Below are 22,698 nucleotides of genomic sequence, written 5' to 3' on the forward strand. Positions count from 1 at the left end.
GTTAGCCTGTCCCAGGCATGACCCTTTGGTCTGTGTAGAGGAGCTCAGTGGGAGAACAGGTTCCTGTGTGTCGGTGACTAGTGGAGATTAAAATGACAGATAGGGCATCCACCCTCTGGCCTGACAGTAGGCATCCCGTGCACGCACACACGCACCCAAACCCACATTCACACACTGGCTATAGAAACACAATCCACACCACAGTGCGGTCCATTTAAAAAGATAATATCTCCTCGTAAAGCTTTCCGCATTAAGACTGCACAATAAAAAATATATATAATACAATTCTTACAACTTTTCTAGACAGGAATAAATTGAACATCTGATTATCTCTGCGTGCCATGAATGATCGACACAGGGGCTTATTTCCGGCAGCTGGCCCCCTGTTGCATTGTGGGGACAGCCAGAGTGAGCAATGAGGACCACCTATTTCAGTTTCGCAAGTGGACTTAAGTTAAGGCATACCTATGACGGCATGTGTAACCCATCCTCATCTATCTCTCTCTTTTTGCTTCATTGGTCCCATACTGCGCCACTCCGCAGACTCTGAACTGTCCCACATTCTGGGCCTGCTGGGTTGAAGGTGACATTATCAACATCAAGGCCCTGTGAGGCCATCTTCTCGGTTTCTCTCTCCTTTGCCAGGAGAAATAAGCCCCTGTGGACACTGGAGGCACGGTACCATCTCCCTCCCTCCATCTCCCTGGCCCTTCCATCTCCCTGGCCCCTCCATCTCCCTGGCCCCTCCAGTAGGTTAGAGATCTGTCACTTTGTTCTCCAGGGCGGCTGCTATCTGCTGCAGCCGCAGGGTGAGCTGTTTACTCTGGGCTGCTGGGTCCTCATCTAGGGACTGGATGATCTGTAGGGAGACGGGGAGGGAGGGTGGGAGAGATGGGGGGGGGCAGAGAAAGACAGACAGAGGGTGGAGACAGAGTCAGAGAGTACAACAGAACGACTTTCAATTAAAAGTCTTCGGAATCGCTCTAAAAATTCAAAAACACTAAGAAAAAAGCAGTCCTGCACAGCATTCTCCCTGAAATGTAAAGTGAATGGCCTCTTACCCCGTCGTAGTATTTGCTCGCGTACTGGTAGAGCTGATACAGAGCCACTTGTATGTTGAGTTTGTCTGTATGAGTCTGGGAGACGCAACATAGGATTCAGAGATGCATCTTAACAACAGACAAATCATGGCTTGAGTCACACAATCTTATAGAGAGCAGAACGAACCACGTCTATGACTGACTTTATAAAACGTTACCTTCACTAACGTCTAGAATAGTGCACCACTAAGAGTAATACCGCAGAGATATGGGCTGTGTCCAAAATGGAAACGTATTCCCTACATAGTGCACAACTTTTGACCGGGCCCATAGGGCGCAAGTCAAAAGTAGTCCACTATATAGGGAATAGGGTTCCATTTGGGACACAGCCTATATCTCCGTGGGTCCTGGTCAAACATAATGCACTATATAGGGAGTATGGTTCCATTTTGGGACGCAACTATATCTCTGTGGGTCCTGGTCAAACATAATGCACTATATAGGGAATATGGTTCCATTTGGGACGCATCCATAGCTAGAAGGCAGAGAGAAAGGTGTTTCTTACCCGAGACACCTCTGCCAGATGAGTGTTCATGTCCTGGTCGCTGACTGATACCATCTGTCTGATGCCCTTGTAGTAACTATACACAGACAGACAGAGATACGATCATAATCTCTATGCATTACATACTGACGAGCGCCAATGCAAGCCCACAATATAACAGCACTGGTAGCAAGAATCTAAACAAATTGTTCAGGTCATTGGGAACTGCTGACGATACGTACTCATCAACCATCTTCTTGTAGGTGGAGATCTCCTTTGCATAGAGTAGTTTGTTACTTGGAGAGTCCTACGGGAGATTAAAAAAATTTGATCATTATAATATTGTTGTTTTATCTTTTACCTCACTAGAGGTAAACAACTTTTAAGAGATTTTGACCTCCTCATCATCTCCCTCCTCTTTCTCCTCCTATTCCCCTCCTCCTCATCTCCCTCCTCCCTCTTTCTCCTCCTATTCCCCTCCTCATCTCCCTCCTCCCTCTTTCCCCTCCTCCTCCTCATCTCCCTCCTCCTATTCGCCTCCCCCTCCTCCTCATCTCCCTCCTCCCTCTTTCTCCTCCTATTCCCCTCCTCCTCCTCCTCCTCATCTCCCTCCTCCCTCTCTCCTACATTTCCCCTCCTCCTCCTCCTCATCTCCCTCCTCCCTCTTTCTCCTCCTATTCCCTTCCTCCTCCTCATCTCCCTCCTCCCTCTTTCTCCTCCTATTCCCCTCCTCCTCCTCCTCCTCATCTCCCTCCTCCCTCTTTCTCCTCTTTCTCCTCCTCTCCCTCCTCCCTCTTTCTCCTCCTATTCTCCTCCTCCTACTCATCTCCCTCCTCCCTCTTTCTCCTACAATTCCCCTCCTCCTCCTCGTCTCCCTCCTCCTCATCTCCCTCCTCCCTCTTTCTCCTCCTATTCCCCTCCTCATCTCCCTCCTCCTACTCATCTCCCTCCTCCCTCTTTCTCCTCCTCATCTCCCTCCTCCCTCTTTCTCCTCCTATTCCCCTCCTCCTCTCCCTCCTCCCTCTTTCTCCTCCTATTCTCCTCCTCCTCCTACACATCTCCCTACTCCCTCTTTCTCCTACAATTCCCTTCCTCCTCCTCCTCATCTCCCTCCTCCCTCTTTCTCCTCCTATTCCCCTCCTCATCTCCCTTCTCCCTCTTTCTCCTCCTATTCCCCTCAGCCTCCTCATCTCCCTCCTCCCTCTTTCTCCTCCTATTCCCCTCCTCCTCCTACTCATCTGCCTCCTTCTCCCCCTATTCCCCTCCTCTTCCTCCCCCTTTCTCCTCCTATTCCCCTCCTCCTCCTCCTCTTCCTAATCATCTCCCTCCTCCCGCTCCTCCTCCCCCTTGGACTCACCCTGCTGAGTTTGTGCTCACTCTTGGTGCAGGCATCCATGAAGGTTTGAGCAATGACGGATAGCGACGCATCCACCACCTCCGTCACGTGGACGTCGAAGATGAAGTGAGGGTTCTTCAGGATGTTCACCCAGAACCTCAGAGGCAAACTGGTGGGGAGGGGGGTCAAGAATAACTACCAACTATCAAATAACTACCAACTATCGATCTACAACAGCCCTCAAAAATGCTACCTTTTTCCATTCTTCCTCTCTAATCAGGGACCGATTTACACCTGGGACACCAGGTGGGTGCAATTCATTATCAGGTAGAACAGAAAACCAGCGGTCGTCTGGACCTCGTAGTGTATAAACACATCTTCACCATTCAGCGGAACCAAATTATAGTACAAGCCAATGATGAAAGTTAGTTATTTTCGTCCAACTTAAAGCGCATATGCATCAGGCATGCCAAACCAACTGCAACCCTTTCTCTTTCAAACACCCTGCATCTATAAAACATAAGTACACTTAAAGAATGCTTAAGTAAATAAGCGTGCTAATGAGCATTCCAAACACAGATCCATACAAATCCTCCAATACGAAGTTGGTCCTGAATATCAAACGAGGCCACAATAGACCAGGAGGACTGCTCCCTGATCACTTTAAAGGCTGCACCGACTGAGACAGACTAGCATAGGAATTCATTTTGGCTCGCAACACCTCCCGGTACATTGAGAAAACAAAGGCAAACAAAAAAAAAGAGATGTGATATAATGGTACAATTAAATTAGCTGGGGACGTAATTACCATGTTTGTTTGTCATTATGGCTGATACACACATTCATATTTAATCCAAGAGGCCCCGGTTGTTTTGATAAACAAAACAAGCACCCGCCAACTGAATATGGTGTAGCATAATTAAATCACTCATCTCCCATCCTCACATCGCCAAGTCAATCACTGACATCTATATGCAACACACTGTATTGAATACTTGAGCTTTAACCAACTTGACAGTAATTTATGTACTTAAAATGCCACAGGAGCACTCAGATTGAGAATGCAGAAGAGATAGAAGTACTTTTACATTTGCATTCCGTATACTGATTACTTAGTCAGTGTGTTTCTTAGAGAGTCATCTCAGGAAGTGTGTGTGTGTGTGTGTGTGTGTGTACCTGTTGGTCTTCCAGATGTGGATGGTCTCCTCGTCCACGTTTTCATGTTTGAGCGCCTGCTCGTCCAGGAAGTCAAAGAAGTACTTGATGGCGGGCGGCACCACCGCCCCGGAACACAGCACGCTGCGGAAGAAGTCATCCACAAACTGCTGCAGTGTTCCCTGGAAGGAGGCAGGACAACAGACACTGTGTGAGGCAGGCCAACAGACACAGTGCGAGGCAGACCAACAGACACAGTGCGAGGCAGGCCAGAGAGGTAGGGAGCTGCCAAGTACCTTAGTGCAGCCTGATACCTGCGACCCAGTCATTTACACACCGTCTATGAAGCAAGGCGGCGTCACTGACGCACACCTTCAAACCAGGTTTTGTTCCAAGACTGACCATCACTTATTATCACATAGCATCCTCAAAAAGCTTTTCTTAGAGAATTAATCTCAAAGATCCATTTCTCGAATGAAATGTAACTGTACTGAAACAAGGCAGGCCCACCTTGACAAAGGCCAGTGGTGTGAGACAGATCTCCTTGGTGGCTTTGTTCATGGACTTCCTCATATATGGACTTCCTCATATAACCTTCTTGTGACTTTTATACGTACAGTACACTGTAGTTATGCCTGGTAGCGTAGTTATACCTTGACAGAGAGCAATCGTGTGAGATATATCTCAGTGATGGCTTTGGTCATGGACTTGTCCTTCAGGCTGCCCCTCTTAGACTTCATCTCATCCAGCTCATCAGGCCGAACCAGATGGAACACCTTGTCGTCGTCCAACAAAGAGTTTCCTAGCAGAGAGACAAATCATTTTAGGAGTACTTTTACTGATTACTTTTACGGAGTACTTTTACAGCTGATATATTGCATTATCATGTGGTTATAATGCATTGAGAGACTTGTCATCAGCATGCATGACCCCTTATAATGTCTTATTGTCATTAACTAGTGATCACTTACTCTCCTCTTGGTTATCCTGGTTCTGGTCGTAGTTCTGTTGAGTGTGAACAACCCGGGACAGGACTAGAGTAGCGTTGTCTCGCACCTGAAAAACACACACACACACACACACACACCATGTTCAGCAACATCTCAACATACACCATCACTCAGGTCAGCTGATTGCCATTGGGTTTCAGAACCTACTTCATATTCCATGCCATTGATCAGACAGTGCCACGGTCACATTATTTGGGGCATGTATTGGGCATTGTCTGTGGCATTATTTCATCACGTATCCAGTAAAGAGCTGAATTAGGACTTCTCTCTGACCCCTAGTGGATCAGTCTCTAGATGACTCACGTTGTAGTGGGCCAGCGTGTTGATGCGCCTCCACCTGCCCTCCTTCTGGGACGTCAGGTCCAGGTCTGACAGGATCTGCCCCGTGGAGCCAGGGCGCCACTCTGTGGCAGGGGCAAGAACAGCAGCTTAGAACCCCTGCCCATCATGACTCAAATCTATTGACATCCACCACCACTCCACTTACTAGATGGTGCTAAATGTTACGGACTTGCTGGTGTTAATGTGTTCAAATGCGGTATCTTCACAACACATGGTTTGGAATACTGAGTGTGGGTGTTCTCTTCTCACCCAGAGTGACGCTGTCCACCTTGGGTCTCTGAGAGTAGGGCAGGTTCCTGTACACCGCCTCGATGATCTTCTCCTTCACCTGGGACACCGTGTCACAGTTCAACACCTTGACGGGCGTCACGTCTGGCCCCTCCCCGTGCACCAGCACCTGCAGAGTCTGAGACGAGGAACAGAGCCAATAGCATGAGGTGAGCCTGCTGTGGCAATGTTACCGTGGCAACTACTGTAGGCAGGTGGTAGTCTTTGACAGCTCACAGGTGCTGTCACCTCGTCCTGGTCTGCCTAACGAGCAGCTGCCAGCAGGGACTCCCGTCAGTCTGGCCAGGTGACCCAGCTCACAGCTCAGACTGAATCCAAACAAACTGACGACTCGACAGGGAGACTACAGATTATACCACAGATTCTTTGTCATTGGGAAAAAAAGTCTGTCGTAGAAGACTATGTAATTACTTTGTGTCATTCTTCTTCAACTCAACGAGTCACAGGATGCTAGCTACTGCAACAGGATCAGTGATTGTGTATAATTTGATAAATGTCCTTGAAAAAGGAATTATCACAGGGTTTCTCTACTTAGGTAGACAGCTGGGATCTAATTATCTGCTATTAGCAACACACATTAGTTAAACACAGGTACTTCTGACTAAGGTAGCCTATATACAGTGAGTCAGAACATGAATTGGTACAGTGTAGGTAGCCTATATACAGTGAGTCAGAACTTGAATTGGTACAGTGTTGGCAGGCACAGTATAACGTGAGAAAAAGTGTATTGAATTGGTACAGTGTAGGCAGGCACAGTATAACGTGAGAAAAAGTGTATTGAATTGGTACAGTGTAGGCAGGCACAGTATAACGTGACAAAAAGGGTCTTGAATTGGTACAGTGTAGGCGCGGTATAAAAAAGATAAAAGGGTTCATGAATGCGACACATAATTGCGATCAGGGCAGTCAGAACAGACTCGGAAGAACACAGTAGCAGCAGTAGCGGTTGCCAGGGGGGGGGGGGGTAACCGTGGTAACGGCGTGGCGTCACTCACCAGGACGCAGTACTCCACGTCGTCTCCCAGCAGGCCAGTGTCGTTCAGGGTGTACTTGGCCTTCTTCACTCTGGCGTCTACTGGACCTTTCTCGATCTGGTGCTTGATGGCTCGGAACAGTTTGTACAAGGGCTCCCCTGCAGAGTCCTGTTGACAACACAGGGGGTCAGAGTGCAGCCAGAACACTCGCTACATTGTTGCATCTCTGACACTTCACATAATATGGAATGACCACAAAAATAATGTTTTTCTTAACACAGGAGGCTCCTTAACGCACACACACATACTAATGACATATCAGCAACATATTGAATGAAAGAGTGTCATGTCATCACCTTGAGGAACTGGTAAAGACAGATGGACATCCAATTACACAGCATCCTCTCCACAACGGTCTCCGACCTGCAGGACAGGACAAAACACAGGGCTGAGTGACACATCTCAACACTTCTATTATGGTCTCCGACCTACAGGACTAAACACACGGCTGAGTGACACATCTCACAATACTAATAAAAAAGCAACCTTTAGCATGAACTGCTGTAACACCTCTCCATTCACCGGATCTATTGTCAGGCATTAGCACATCCAACGAACAGTCATGTGTATGTGGAGGATGTTAGAACAATGGACCAATCAGCATAATTAGCTCCTACATTGGGGATAATTACACATGTTGTACTGCAGCACAGCCACTCAAACACTGCCGAGCACAGTTGACAGTTCACATGACACAACCCAAGGTTCTGTTACACTAGACAACCGAGCTCTGTTCAGGAACTCCTTTCTGCTGTGAACTGGAGATGGCCACTGTCTCCAACTCTGGTGTTGTAGGCTAAACGGACAAGCCACTGGCTGGTTAGGTGTGATGTTGGCTGCCATGGGAAACCAGAGCATACGCTACTAGAACTAAATCTACCGGAACTAAAGCTACAGCTTTCAAAACTAAAACTACCAAAACTTAAGCTACCAAAACTAAAGAGAACAGAACTTAAGCTACAATAGGTAGAGCAACCAGAACACGACCTAAAGCTAGAGAGTAATAACCCTGACCTGCGCAGCATGAGTTTGGGGTTCTTGCTGTCGACATAGTTCCCCATGAGCTCCAGCAGCAGGGTCCTCATGATGTCAGTGTAGTACTCCAGCTTCCCGTGCAGAGCCACCGTCAGCAGGGAGGCGAAGTACACCTTGGCCCGGGCGTTGAAGTCTGGACGGCCCTCCAGAGTCTTGATGAACTACACACACAGTGAAGATTGACAGAAGACCCAGTTAACGACAATCCAGTTGACATAAACTGTTGGTAAATCTTCCAACTCAAACAATGGAAGGGAGATCTCAATAATCTGAAATAGCCGTCTCTCCAGGTCTCCTTTCCTTCATCTGCTCTAATATGAACAGATTGGACTGGTGCAGGCATAACACATATACAGGCCTCCAATATATCCAACCGGCATCCAACACGGTGAAAACCTTTCATCAGTTTTTTTAGATCAGCGCAGATTACGATCAGGGAAACAAGAAGAGAAAGCCTCTTTAGACTACTGAAATACAACCAGAGATATTATTTGGCTAGGCTCAATGTGCCTTACGTTGATGAGGAAGGTCTTGGAGTTGAGCAGGTTGGAGAACTGGTTGAGGGCCTGGGCCACGATGGCCTTCCGTGACTCAGGGATGTCCAGCTTGCCTGTGATCATCACATCATTTGCCCCGTCCTTGGAGGGCAGGAAGAAGACGCGGTCTGTGTAGGTCTTATAGTCCAGGAAGGGGATTCGCCCCTCGCTTAGGTCGTTGGTATGGTCCTCCATCTCTATCATCAGGTCTGACAGGGGAGAGACAAAGAAACATCTAAGAACTTTGCACATGTTCTCATCCTGAGACTTTAAAGCAACATACAGTAAACATAGACTCCCTTATAAGAAAAACACGTCAAATTTGCAGTTTCACATGTGAAATTGCTTTTTTCACATGTTGAGCTTAAATTTCACAAGCAAAAACATATTTTCACGTGTATTACATTTAGAGTTCACATGTTAACACCAGCTTTTCACATGTGAGGAGAATAACATGTCTTCACCTCACATGTGAATTGCAGTTTCACATGTAAGAAAACTCAACTATGAAAATCTCACTTTCACATGTGGAATTGCAGATACACATGTGGGGTTGAAACAATGTTATTCTCCACATTTTCTGTTGTAGTGGGAACAGTAACATTATTAATCTCAAAACATTATACTTTAATGAAAATGTTTTTATATGTTTTTTATGTTTAGCTAACAGAATATAATTGAAAAGTATGCATTAAGGTGTCTAATATAATAAACGTGGCAAAAACAAATGTAGACATTAATTAAATGTATTTCTATAGCTTTAGAAATATTTGTAACAATGGATTGGGAGTGCCAAGATGGAGGCACGGTGGCTTCAAAACAGCACCCCTGTCAGTCATCTAGTGTACAGTGCATTTGTACAGTGCATTTGTACAGTGCATTTGTAAAGTATTCAGATCCCTTGACTTTTTCCACATTTTGTTACATTACAGCCTTATTCTAAAATGGATTCAATTGTTTTTCCCCCTCATCAATCTACACACCAAACACCATAATGACAAAGCAAAAACAGATTTTTAGAAATTGTTGCAAATGTATTAAAATAAAAAAACGAAAATATCACATTTACATAAGTATTCAGACCCTTCACTGAGTTCTTTGTTGAAGCACCTTTGGCAGTGATTACAGCCTCAAGTCTTCTTGGGTATGACACTACAAGCTTGGCACATCTGTATTTGGGGAGTTTTTCCCATTATTCTCTGCAGATCCTCTCAAGCTCTGTCAGCTTGGATGGGGAGTGTTGCTGCACAGCTATTTTCAGGTCTCTCCAGAGATGTTTGATCGGGTTCAAGTCCGGGCTCTGGCTGGGTCACTCAAGAATATTCAGAGACTGGTCCCGAAGCCACACCTATGTCTTGGATTTTGCTCTCACATGCACTGTCAACTGTGAGACCTTATATAGACAGGTGTGTGTGCCTTTCCAAATCATGTCCAATCAATTGAATTTACCACAGGTGGACTCCAGTCAAGTTCTAGAAACATCTCAAGGATGATCAATGGAAACAGGATGAACCTGAGCTCAATTTAGAGTCTCATAGCAAAGGGTCTGAATATTTATGTAAATAACGTATTTCTGTTTAAAAAAATATATATTTTTGCAACAATTTAAAAAAAAAAATGTTATGGGCCATTGCGTATAGATTGATGAGGGAAACAATAATTTTAATCAACTTTAGAATAAGTCTGTAATGTAACAAAATGTGGAAAAAGGGAAGGGGTCTGAATACTTTCCGAATGCGCTGTATAGATAAATCATGGATCAGAACCCAAAATAAAATCTTGTTTTACTTCAATGTTTGTAAACAAAGTAAATGTAAACAACCACTGTATAGCCTAAGAACATGGTTAAAACTAAATGTTGATATGCTGCAAGGTCAGACCTTGCATCAACAGCGTAGTCTATGGATTTGAGAGTGGTTGCATTTCTCCATCCCCATCCCCCAGCTTTTTACTGAAACTGTGGCGGGGAGAACACTTTGCCAATGCTTCAATTAACGATTGCCTCTTTAAACACCTTTAATAGGGTAATAGTGTTATGTGGTGCAATCCTCTACTGAGTTACTTTTGTGCCATTAATATCAAGCAAAACTTCCCAGTAAACATGAAATAAAGAAAGCGGAAAAATGGGAAAGCACCGTGACCTAAAGGAAAACCTCCAGAAGCCGTCAGAACAGACTCGGAGAAAGCAACCGAAGTGCTGAACCAACTTCTGGGACACAGTTGGATAAAGAAAAAGTATCAAGCAGATGAATGTGTCGATGAAGTACTTCATATGAAGTATAAGGAATGTATAATTAAGTAAAAGATAGTGTAATGAAGACCCTTGGTGGCCTTAGGCAGTTCTGCGTAACAGCTGTGGTTATAATGTAGTACCTGTGAACTCTTTCTTGCAGCGGTCTCGTACACTCTCCTCCAAATTCTCCAGCTGGTGTTTCACCTTCTCATACTCTCTCTCAGCCTGCTGGCTCTTCCTCCTACGCACACGCGCGCGCGCGCGCGCACACACACACACACACACACACACACACACACACACACACACACACACACACACACACACACACACACACACACACACACACACACACACACACACACACATTGCTATATTGTAATTACTTCGCCACCATGGCCTATTTATTGCCTTACCGTTATCTTATCTCATTTGCACACACTGTATATAGACTTTTTCTACTGTATTATTGACTGTATGTTTGTTTATTCCATGTGTAACTCTGTTGTTGTTTGTGTCGCACTGCTTTGCTTAAACTTGGCCAGGTCGCAGTTGTAAATGAGAACTTGTTCTCAACAGGCCTACCTAGTTACACACACACACACACACAATGAGCAAAGACAAAAACCGGCAACAACATACTCTAACTCATGTAACACTGTACATTTCTGTCAAGTGTGCATCATTCAGCTGGCTTGGATCCGTGACACCAACTGAAGTTGTCGGCCACAGACGCATGAAGAAAGGCAGTATGGTGTACTGTCCGGTATGCTGATTGTGTAGCTTACCTGTAGCAGTAGACAGAAATGAGGATGATGAGTAGCATGGGGACGATGACTGCAGGGATGATTAAGAGAGAGACCTCATTCTTCCTCTCGTAGTGCACAGAGCCCACCACCCACTCTCCATTCCCAAACTTAATCTGAAACACACAGGTTACAGCAGGGGAGTTATCATCAACACTGTAGATAGGAGAATGTCTTCAATAGAATATTGGCAACTTTTAACATTACGTTTCCCTGACTCCAAATTACTCTGAATCTATTTTGGCAGGCAGAATTTAATTACCCATCTTTAGGAAACTGCAGATAAATTAAAAGATAGCTAAGACAGATCAATGTACCTGTGTTGTTCAGTGTGTATGTATGTGTATGTGTGTGTGTGTGTGTGTGTGTGTGTGTGTGTGTGTGTGTGTATTCTCACAAGCAGGTCCAATGGGTCAGAGCTGGTGTCTCTGCGTCTGCGGTGGTGATTGGAGAGGGCCCGGGGCTGGCTGGATGGGGGGTCCAGGAACAGCTTGTCATCTTGTAGTGTGTTGACAAAGTAGGGGATGTCCCCCACAAACGCCTGGGCCTCCTTGGCTGTCATGGCCTTGGAGAAGCCTCGGCCCTACCATGGAAACCGTAGAGAATGGAATTGTTGAATAGATCAAGATGAATAACTGCAACCAGGGCTTTTTCCAGAACATGTAACCTGAACTGGAAAACATGTAGTTGTACACTAGTTGTACCTTCCAGTGCGTTTTGTAACGTTACAGCCTTACTCTAAAATGGATTTCCTCATCAATCTACACACAATACCCCATAATGGCAAGGCAAAAACACGTTTTTTTTAAAATATCACATTTACATAAGTATTCAGACCCTTTACTCAGTACTTTGTTGAAGCACCATTGGCAGTGACTACTGCCTCGAGTCGTCTTGGGTATGATGCTACAAGCTTGGCACACCTGTATTTGAGGAGTTTCTCCCATTTTATCTCTGCAGATCCTCTCAAGCTCTGTCAGGTTGGATGGGGAGCGTCGCTGCACAGCTATTTTCAGGTCTCTCCAGAAATGTTCGATCGGGTTCAAGTCCGAGATCTGGCTGGGCCATTTAAGGACCTTCAGAGGCTTGTCCCGAAGCCACTCCTGCGTTGTCCAGGCTGTGTGCTTAGGGTCGTTGTCCCGTTGGAAAGTGAACCTTCACCCCAGTCTGAGGTCCTGAGCGCTCTGGAGCAGGTTTTCATCAAGGATCTCTCTGTACCTGACTAGTCTCCCAGTCCCTGCCATGGAAAAGCATCCCCATAGCATGATGCTGCCACCACCATGCTTCACCGTAGGGATGGTGCCAGGTTTCCTTCAGACGTGACGCTTGGCATTCAGGCCAAAGAGTTCAATCTTGGTTTTATCAGACCAGAGAATCTTGTTTCTCATGGTCTGAGAGTCCTTAAGGTGCCTTTTGGCAAACTCCAAGCGGGCTGTCGTGTGCCTTTTAATGAGGAGTGGCTTTTGTCTGGCCACTCTACCATAAAGGCCTGATTGGTGGAGTGCTGCAGAGATGGTTGTCCTTCTCGAAGGTTCTCCCATCTCCACAGAGGAACTCTGGAGCTCTGTCAGAGTGACCATTGGGTTCTTGGTCACCTCCTTGACCAAGGCCATTCTCCCCCGACTGCTTAGTTTGGCCGGGTGGCCAGCTCTAGGAAAAGTCTTGGTGGTTACAAACTTTTTCCATTTAAGAATGATGGAGGCCACTGTGTTCTTAGGGACCTTCAATGCTGCAGACATTTTTTGGTACCCTTCCCCAGATCTGTGCCTTGACACAATCCTGTCTCAGAGTTCTACGGACAATTCCTTCGACCTCATGGCTTGGTTTTTGCTCTGACATGTACTACCAACTGTCAGACCTTATATAGACAGGTGTGTGCCTTTCCAAATCATGTCCAATCAATTGAATTTACAGCAGGTGGACTCCAATCAAGTTGTAGAAACATTTCAAGGATGATCAATGGAAACAGGATGCACCTGAGCTCATAGCAAAGGGTCTGAATACATATGTAAATAAGGTACCTGTTTTTACTTTGTCATTATGGGGTATTGCGTGTAGATTGATGAGGAAAATTATTAATTTAATCCATTTTAAAATAAGGCTGTAACGTAACAAAATGTGAAAAAAGTCAAGGGGTCTGAATACTTTCTGAATGCGCTGTATACTAGGTCAGCTCACATGGGCCAGAATCAAAACACAGTCTTTTAATTTCATCATACTCACAGTGACGATGATGATGGAGGTCTCGGTGATGATCTTCTTGGTGAGGGAGTCGAAGGCGGGATCGGGGTGGTAGTCGAAGGGCTTGAGCTCCCTCACCCAGTTGTCCAGCTGGATGAAGGTCCTGAACACCTGGGTCTCATAGGACCTGTTGACGGCAGGGGACAGGAACTGGAGAACCGTGTCGTTCTTATTCAGAGCCTCCTGGAGGTACTGGGGGAGGATGAGAGGAGCAGGAGAAGAGAAGAGGTGAGAACCACAGAATTAAAAAGATAACATGTGCTTATTTTGTTTAGGGTTAGACTTTAGGGTGAGACCACACTGAATTGCATACTGTTACTGTACATATACAGAGGTGAGAAACAACATAAAGACTATAGTCTTTAACCATCATACTATGCTCATTCCAAGACACATAGATTTTAGAACCACTATAGGCCTACATTAAATGTTTAGCTTGAATTTGTATTGATTCTGGATCTGCCAAGGCAGCAGCTACTCTTCCTGGGGTCCAGCAACATTAAGGGTAGTTATATACATTTCAGAATGGCCAAAATATACAGAATATTACCACGGAAAGATTGTGATTTCAACCACACGAGGTCTTTAATAAGTCAACTTTACCAGCCACCAGTTTGTGGGGCCCCAAGTTCCCCTAAGCCCCCAGCCCCAAGTCCCTGCCACCCAGGGAGAGAGAGAGGAGCAGAACAGAGCAGAGCTGCTTAACCACATCATCAGCTGGAACCTTAATTCCTCTATTCAATTTAGCCTCTAAATGAAATGCATAAAATTGCTGCTTATCCCGCCCAAGGCATCAGGGGGCAGGAGTCTGCGTCTGCAAAGCCCCCACAGTAGCTCTGGGTGGACTGTGTGACATTAAGTCAAACTCGCTTGATTATTTCTGGAGGAATCAGAGCTTTTTTGACGCAATCTTCCAGGTTTAAGGAATTATGGTCTATAATGAGGTAGTAATGCAGGCCTGTGGCATCTTTCTTCCTGATCACTGAAAGTTAGTTTATGGGGAGTAATTTAACCGTCCATATGTGGTTGCGATAGAGGGGTGGTTTAGGATTTTAGGTTTAGGGCTGAGCTGGAGTGACTGAGGTTTGATTGACAGATAACCTGATACACTGCCAGCAGTGGAGAGATAGAGAAAGAGAGGCAGAGAAAGAGAATGAGAGAGAAAGAGCGAGATAAATCCATACCTCAGTAGGACTCATGCCGGACCACTCGTCTGCCGAGGCCTGGACCCTCATAATGGCGTTCTGGATGAGGCCAAACCCGGATCCTGTCACCACGATTGTCCTTCCACCACTGAAACAACATCACCGGAACAAAGGGACGAAAGGAATAGTTTTAACCCACGGAGGGGATCACATTCACCCAACAGAAGAGATATCACACTAAATCCATTTTATCTCATTTCTACCAGCATTCCTCTGTGTAACCAGAGGAAAAAAGCTCTAGACCACCGTTACTCTACACACAGAGACGAGTACAAAGCTCTCCCTCGCCCTCCATTTGGCAAATCTGACCATAATTCTATCCTCCTGATTCCTGCTTACAAGAAAAAACTAAAGCAGGAAGTACCAGTGACTCGCAAAATATGGAAGTGGTCAGATGATGCAGATGCTACGCTACAGGACTGTTTTGCTAGCACAGACTGGAATATGTTCCAGGATTCCTCCAATGGTATTGAGGAGCACACCTCAGTCACCAGCTTCATCAATAAGTGCATCGACAATGTCGTCTACACAGTGACCGTACGTATATATCCCAACCAGAAGCCATGGATTATAGGCAACATCCGCACCGAGCTAAAGGCTATAGCTACCGCTTTCAAGGAGCGGGACACTAAAACGGACGCTTATAAGAAATCCCGCTGTGCCCTCTGACAAACCATCAAACAGGCAAAGCGTCAATACAGGACTAAGATTGAATTCTACTACACCGGCTCAGACTCGTCGGATGTTGCAGGGCTTGAAAAATATTACAAAGACTACAAAGGGAAACCCAGCCGCGAGCTGCCCAGTGACGCGAGCCTGCCAGACGAGCTAAATGCCTTTTATGCTCGCTTCGAGGCAAGCAACACTGAAGCATGCATGAGAGCACCAGCTGTTCCGGACGACTGTGTGATCATGCTCTCCGTAGCCGATGTGAGCAAGACCTTTAAACAGGTCAACATTCAAAAGCCGCGGGGCCAGACAAATTACCAGGACGTGTACTCAAAGCATGCACGGACCAACTGGCAAATGTCTTCACTGACATTTTCAAACTCTCCCTGACCGAGTCTGTAATACCTACATGTTTCAACCACACCATCATAGTCCCTGTGCCCAAGAAAGCGAAGGAAACCTGCCTAAACATCAACACCATCATGCCGGAAACCTAGACCCACTCCAATCGCATACCGCCCCAACAGATCCACAGATGACGCAATCTCAATCGCACTCCACACTGCCCTTTCCCACATGGACAAAAGGAACAAGTATGTGAGAATGCTATTCATTAACTACAGCTCAGCGTTCAACACCATAGTGCACACAAAGCTCATCACTAAGCTAAGGACCCCGGGACTAAACATCTCCCTCTGCAACTGGATCCTGGACTTCCTGACGGGCCGCCCCCCAGGTGGTAAGGGTAGGCAACAACACATCTGCCACGCTGATCCTCAACACCGGAGCCCCTCAGGTGTGCATGCTTAGACCCCTCCTGTACTCCCTGTTCACCCACGACTGTGTGGCCAAACACGACTCCAACACCATCATTAAGTTTGCTGATGACACAACAGTGATAGGCCTGATCACCGACAACGATGAGACAGCCAATAGGGAGGTCAAAAACTGGCAATTTGGTGCCAGGACAACAACCTCTCCCTCAATGTGAGAAAGACAAAAGAGATGGTCGTTGACTATAGGAAAAGGAGGACCGAACAGATCCCCATTAACATCGACGGGGCTGAAGTGGAGTGGGTTGAGAGTTTTAAGTTTTTGGTGTCCACATCCCCAACGAACTATCATGGACCAAACATACCAAGCCAGCTGTGAAGAGGGCATGACGACACCTTTCCCCCTCAGGAGACTAAAAAGATTTGGCATGGGCTCCCAGATCCTCAGAAAGTTCTACAGCTGCACCATCGAGAGCATCCTGACTGGTTGCATCACCGCCTGGTATGGCAACTGCTCGGCATCTGACCGCAAGGCGCTACAGAGGGTACATCACTGGGGCCAAGTTTCCTGACATCCCAGACCTATATACTAGGCGGTGTCAGAGGAAGGCCCAAAAAATTGTCAAAGACTCCAGTCACCAAAGTCATAGACTGTTCTCTCTGCTACCGCACGGCAAGCGGTACCAAGTCTAGGACCGAAAGGCTCCTTAACAGCTTCTACCCCCAAGCCATAAGACTGCTGAACAATTAATGAAATAGCCACCCGGACTATTTATATTGTTTTTACACTGCTGCTACTCGCTGATATCATCTATACATAGTCACTTTACAAATTACCTCAACTAATCTGTACCCCCTGTATACAGCCTCATTATTGTTCTTGTTATGTCATTTTCTTGTGTTACTTGTTATTATAAAAAAACGAATGACTTCACTTTATTTAGTCAATATTTTCTTAACTCTATTTCTTGAACTGCATTGTTGGTTAAGGGCTTGTAAGCAAGAATTTCACGGTAAGGTCTACACATTTAACCGTCCCTATGTGGTTGCGATAGTGGTGGGAGGACCATCGACGGATGGGACAAATGAAGATTTGACATTGATTTGATTTGACATTGATGCTACAAACTGTAGTCAGGAGAGGGAGCCAGGTGTGTTGGAAATTGAATGCCATTAAACTACATTAGGGGAGCTTTCATTGTCTTACGACAGGTGGCATCATTCTAACGCATCACGTCTCAGTGCAGATGGAGTTGTCTTGCTAGTTGATGTGAGACAAAGTAGAAGCCTCTATAATAGCTTCTTGTCTCTAGAGGTGTGATACTCACCACACAAAGCTTCCCTTGGGGTGGTGGTCCAGGATGGTGGGGTTCTCCAAGAACTGGAAGGCTGTGGGGACGGCTGTGGTGCTATTCTTCCCGTACTTTACCGTGACCATGAGCAGGTCAGAGGGGACCTTGTCTGCCCGGTACTCTCCCATCCTGCAGGTGATGTTCGCACCAAATGTCTCCCTGCAGACAAGGACACGGCCAGGGACATAGTCAGCCAGGGACACGGACCATTCAGAACTAGGGGTCAACAGGGGTCACGGTGCACAGGAGACTAACATGGCAGAACCATGACAGCTAGGTAATTACTGGGCTTTCTTGTTAAAGAAAATCATGGCCACATTTTAAATGAATGTCTTTTTCAATACATCAACCCTGCTTGCTATATCTTACACTTAAGCTTATAGCACGTGTTATGTTGCACGTTGTCATGCCAAAGAGTTGGCTGAAGTCAAATAATATACAGATGACCAGTGACCAGACCACCGCAACCATGCCTAATACTAGTTCCTTTCCCAGGGTGCAGCAGTACTTACACAGTGCACACCACCCCGCCGACGGTGACGGTGATGTCCTCCCTGGTGGCTGTGTCCAGGTTGGAGCCAGATATGGTGACGACCATGCCCCCGGCCTTGGAGCCCTTGTCGGGGTGAACCGAGCTGGCTATGGGGTCCTGGAGGATCATGTAAGAAAACACGCTCTGTCAACCTATTCACGTCTCATTTCTTCCCCCACAAGGCTTTCAAAATGCACACACACACGCACACACACACACACACACACACACACCCGCCCACCCAACCCCACACGTATTTCCTTCAATTTGCTGAGTAAACAGTTAGGCGGAGCGGTCCCCTGTGGGGAAGCTTTAGCCGTGTGAGATATAAAGAAAGACAGTCCAATTGCTCCAGCGTACCCTGTCCAGGCACCAGAGGAAATGCAAGTGGCGTATCACACATTCTAATACAATACACAAAACTATAATATATAAATCTCAATTTCATCTTATCGTTCTGGGCATTACCTGCCAGTGTAATGTGGCAGTACCAGAGTATTTTATTCAACAGAACATTATTACAGTTAAATGTCATGCCCTTCATGCGTACTGATAAGGGGCTCTTTAATACAGTGTCTGCATAGCTGGGGAATTGAAAATAAAACAATGGTGATAACATAACCAAATCAGGTAAACAATTCATGAGTCCGCCCTCCCATCCAGAAGTGTAGGAGTGTGATTGAAGTGAAGACATGCGGTAGGTTAGCTACCCGGTATGTGAAGAAAACCGAGGACGTTCCTCTCTTCCCCCCCTCCAGCTCCACCTCCACCGGCCCCCTGTTGGTGCTCAGCGGGTCCAAGGGGCCGATCTCACACACCACACTAGAAACCAGGGAGGAAGGAAGACATTTGAGGGCTCGTGTACATTGGGGTAGGCCACCGCAATTTAGAGGGAGTCCGCCTCCGTTTAGGGTTGTTACAGGACAGCAACTACACAGAACACGACAGAATACACAACACGCCATGGTACAACCCCTTCTGTCGCCCGTCTACACCCACCCACCAGAAAGGGTGACTGCGGGTGTGTCCCATGGGACGCTGGTCTAAAGCAGTGCACTATGAAGGGAATAGGGGGGCCATTTGGTGTGTTACCTGGTGGAGACAGCGTATCTGTCCTCCTGGTGTATGCAGGGGACCCCCACCACACTGACGGCCTTGATGTCCTCCTTGTGGATGCCCAGGTTGGAGCCCTTGATGGTGACAGAGATGCCCCCCTTCACGGGACCGTAGCGAGGGATGATCTGAGATTGGGGAACAGGGATTGGGGAACAGATTTAAGATGACAGGCTTTTAGGTTACTATACAGTACCCCACCGCTTTTTTGGATGAAAGTGTGCACAGTAGTTTACAGAGTAGCACCATGAAATAAGACACAAACTCGTGCAGAATGTGTGTTCAGGACTGTAACCCAGCCTTTAGAATTGAAAAATTGATCAGTGTGGGCATTGGACAGCCATTGAACAGACCTGATTGTCAGTAGCTACTGGGGGGTGAAATAAGACCAATCATCGAAGTGAACATCAAAATGTCTAGTCAGTCAGTGATAATCAATCGTCGATTTTGTTGCAGGTTCAAAGATAGGTTGTTAGTATAGAGTAATGAGATGACTGCTGTACCGCGGGTGCTACTCACGTCAGTGATCTGTGGGTCAGGGCACTCTGTGTCCTGCGGGTCCTCTGTGGCCTGGTCAATACACAGCTTCTCATAGACGCAGGACTTTCTCTTGGCGCACCACACACAATTGTACTTAGGAGCAGCATTCTTACACAGGCTGCAATCCTCCCGGCCCAGCGAGCAGTTATATAGGGTCACTGTGAAGGAAGAGGAGAGGGGTGCCGCAGAATACTAGGACTATTCTGTCATTTCATTTACATGACACTGGGCCATCAGTAATACAATGATGGTTTTGGACTAATTCATGTAGATGATGGCAAAGAGTATGTCGGGAAATGTGTTAATGTATCACTTTGCCAAATAAGGCCTCCCCAATTGTCATTTTATGTCCACATAGTCCTTTGGGATGTTGTAAACAGCAGTGGTGTAAAGTACTTAAGTAAAAATACTTTAAAGTACTACTTAAGTCGTTTTTTGGGTGGTATCTGTACTTTACTTTACTATTTATATTTTTGACAGCTTCTACTTTTACTTCACTACATACTGAAAGAAAATAATGTACTTTTTACTCCATACATTTTCCCTGACACCCAAAAGTACTAGTTACATATTGAATGCTTAGCAGGACAGGAAAATGGTACAATTCACGCACTTATCAAGAGAACATCCCTGGTCATCTCTACTGCCTCTGATCTGGCGGACTCACTAAACAAATGCTTAGTTTGTAAATGATGTCTGAGTGTTGGAGTGTGCCCCTGGCTATCCGTAAATAAATCAAAACAAGAAAATTGTGCTGTCTGGTTTGCTTAATATAATGAATGTGAAATGATTTATACTTTTACTTTTGATACTTAAGTATATTTAAAACCAAATACTTTTAGACTTTTACGGAAGTAGTATTTTACTGGGTGACTTTCACTTTTACTTCAGTCATTTTCTATTAAGGTATCTTTACTTTGACGATGACAATTGGGTACTTTTTCCACCACTGGTCAACAGGGTGGAATATTGCATATTTGCATGTACCACTTACCATTCAGCGTGCTGTCTATCTTCTTGCCCGTCTCTTTGTCCTTCACGTAGAACAGAACGTTGGTTTCCTGTGACTTATCGAAGGAAAACTAGACACGGGAACACAGCGAATTATTAACCCAGTGATTAACGCCGCTTCACATTTCCAACGAATATGCCAGAGAAAAGTTCTCTTCAGAACTTATACACTTTGGCAGCCATTCAGAAACAGCAGAAGATGTCTGAAAATAAGTATCTGTACTGATTCGAAGATGTTTTCCGATCACAGAAAATGCACAGTTGGATATAAACAAAAAGAACAGTGGGGTTGTCCATGAGGGGGTGCTATAATATCAAACTGGCTGACAAACCAGGTAACGTGACCATACAACACAACATCCTGACCAAGCAACACCTTATGAACCCTTCACCCCTTTAAGACAGAGTGAAGTGAAAGCTGCTATAGACAGGTCTGGGTCGATAAGCAGTACTGACGTACATTAAAACCGCTGAAACTGTAGAAGGGCCCGTCTTCAAACCTGACGTCCTCCTTCAAGTTCCTCATCAGCTCTGTGCCGATGGTGAAGGTCCGGTCCTGCAGAGGAGGAGAGGGTTAGTTTTACACATGCTCAGGAACAAAAGGGTTCAATTCAACGTTACCATAGTCGGATTCATCACTAACTAGTGGCCTACTGTTCGTTTAACTTTCAGAGATTCTAGGAATGTCTAAATGTAAACATATATAACAGCTATAACAAATATTTAAACATTTACCTGGTACACATCCAGATTGATGCCCTCGAAGCTGATGGTGGTCTTGAATCCAACAGGAATGAGTACAGGGTCAGGGTTCTCAAACTGGGGACACCTCGCTCCCTAAACAGAGACGAAAAGGAAATGACCAATTCAGAAATGAACATTTCAGAGCAATTGCATTGTTTGTACTTCAGCAGACAAGCTCTCATCCAGACTGATCATTTGTCAGTTCTCTTAAGTATCTGTTGACTTGCAAATTGACATTCCATGCAAACGCGTTCGACTCTAACGAATGTATATTAACCCGTTTAACGGAGAGCCTACCTGTCTGTGTTTGATGATTTGAGGGCCCAGCACAGTGCCATCCACGTCCTGGCAGGTGTGTTCCTGGGTGTTCCACTGGCAGCCCCATGGACTGGCCACACACGACATACACCTAGGACACACGCCCACAGCAGGGAGGCACACTCATTTAAAAACAAATGTCAGCCTGTGACAGTATTCCTGTAACTGTACCCGTAGTCCTGTAACTGTACCCGTATTCCTGTAACTGTACCCGTATTCCTGTAACTGTACCCGTATTCCTGTAACTGTACCCGTATTCCTGTAACTGTACCCGTATTCCTGTAACTGTACCCGCATTCCTGTAACTGTACCCGTATTCCTGTAACTGTACCCGCATTCCTGTAACTGTACCCGTATTCCTGTAACTGTACCCGTATTCCTGTAACTGTACCCGTACTCCTGTAACTGTACCCGTATTCCTGTAACTGTACCCGTATTCCTGTAACTGTACCCATATTCCTGTAACTGTACCCGTATTCCTGTAACTGTACCCGTACTCCTGTAACTGTACCCGTATTCCTGTAACTGTACCCGTATTCCTGTAACTGTGCCCATGTTGTTGATGGTAAATATATCTCTTCACCTTCCAATAAACAAATCTCATTTATCACATGCTTCCTCCGGATGAAAAAACAACACAGGAAGCAGCGACAGAAGAAAACACATATGTTGGAGATGGACTTGTATTTCTTGATTAACCAAAAGGAAACTGAAGTCATTTCCTCCAGGTTGGTAATAAAAAAAGGGTCAAAATGACGGAGATGCATTCAATCCCAGTATCACCAATCACAGTTTACCCACAGGAACGGAACCCTTCTCTTGTTCACATGCTGCTGTTCAT

At 45.8% G+C, this 22,698-nt stretch overlaps 1 protein-coding gene across 1 annotated transcript; it reads right to left on the bottom strand.

Moving 5' to 3' along the window:
- Nucleotides 1-505: 505 nt before the first annotated feature.
- Nucleotides 506-21,948, bottom strand: plxnb2b (plexin b2b; the record flags this gene model as incomplete). Its single annotated transcript, XM_029758020.1, is given in 28 exon segments — nucleotides 506-859; nucleotides 1,062-1,136; nucleotides 1,606-1,681; nucleotides 1,827-1,891; nucleotides 2,942-3,089; nucleotides 4,097-4,257; nucleotides 4,729-4,877; nucleotides 5,047-5,131; nucleotides 5,389-5,489; nucleotides 5,677-5,833; nucleotides 6,711-6,857; nucleotides 7,046-7,112; nucleotides 7,764-7,945; nucleotides 8,300-8,529; nucleotides 10,694-10,794; nucleotides 11,342-11,475; nucleotides 11,757-11,942; nucleotides 13,583-13,792; nucleotides 14,785-14,893; nucleotides 17,576-17,758; nucleotides 18,112-18,248; nucleotides 18,842-18,953; nucleotides 19,224-19,372; nucleotides 19,764-19,942; nucleotides 20,779-20,866; nucleotides 21,256-21,351; nucleotides 21,531-21,632; nucleotides 21,837-21,948. Coding segments are annotated over 28 exon segments (3,646 nt in total), but the record flags the coding sequence as incomplete, so codon positions are not given.
- Between the last annotated feature and the right edge of the window lie 750 nt (nucleotides 21,949-22,698).

This window comes from Salmo trutta, chromosome 7 (genome assembly GCF_901001165.1).
Source record: "Salmo trutta chromosome 7, fSalTru1.1, whole genome shotgun sequence".
NCBI classification, from domain to species: domain Eukaryota; kingdom Metazoa; phylum Chordata; class Actinopteri; order Salmoniformes; family Salmonidae; genus Salmo; species Salmo trutta.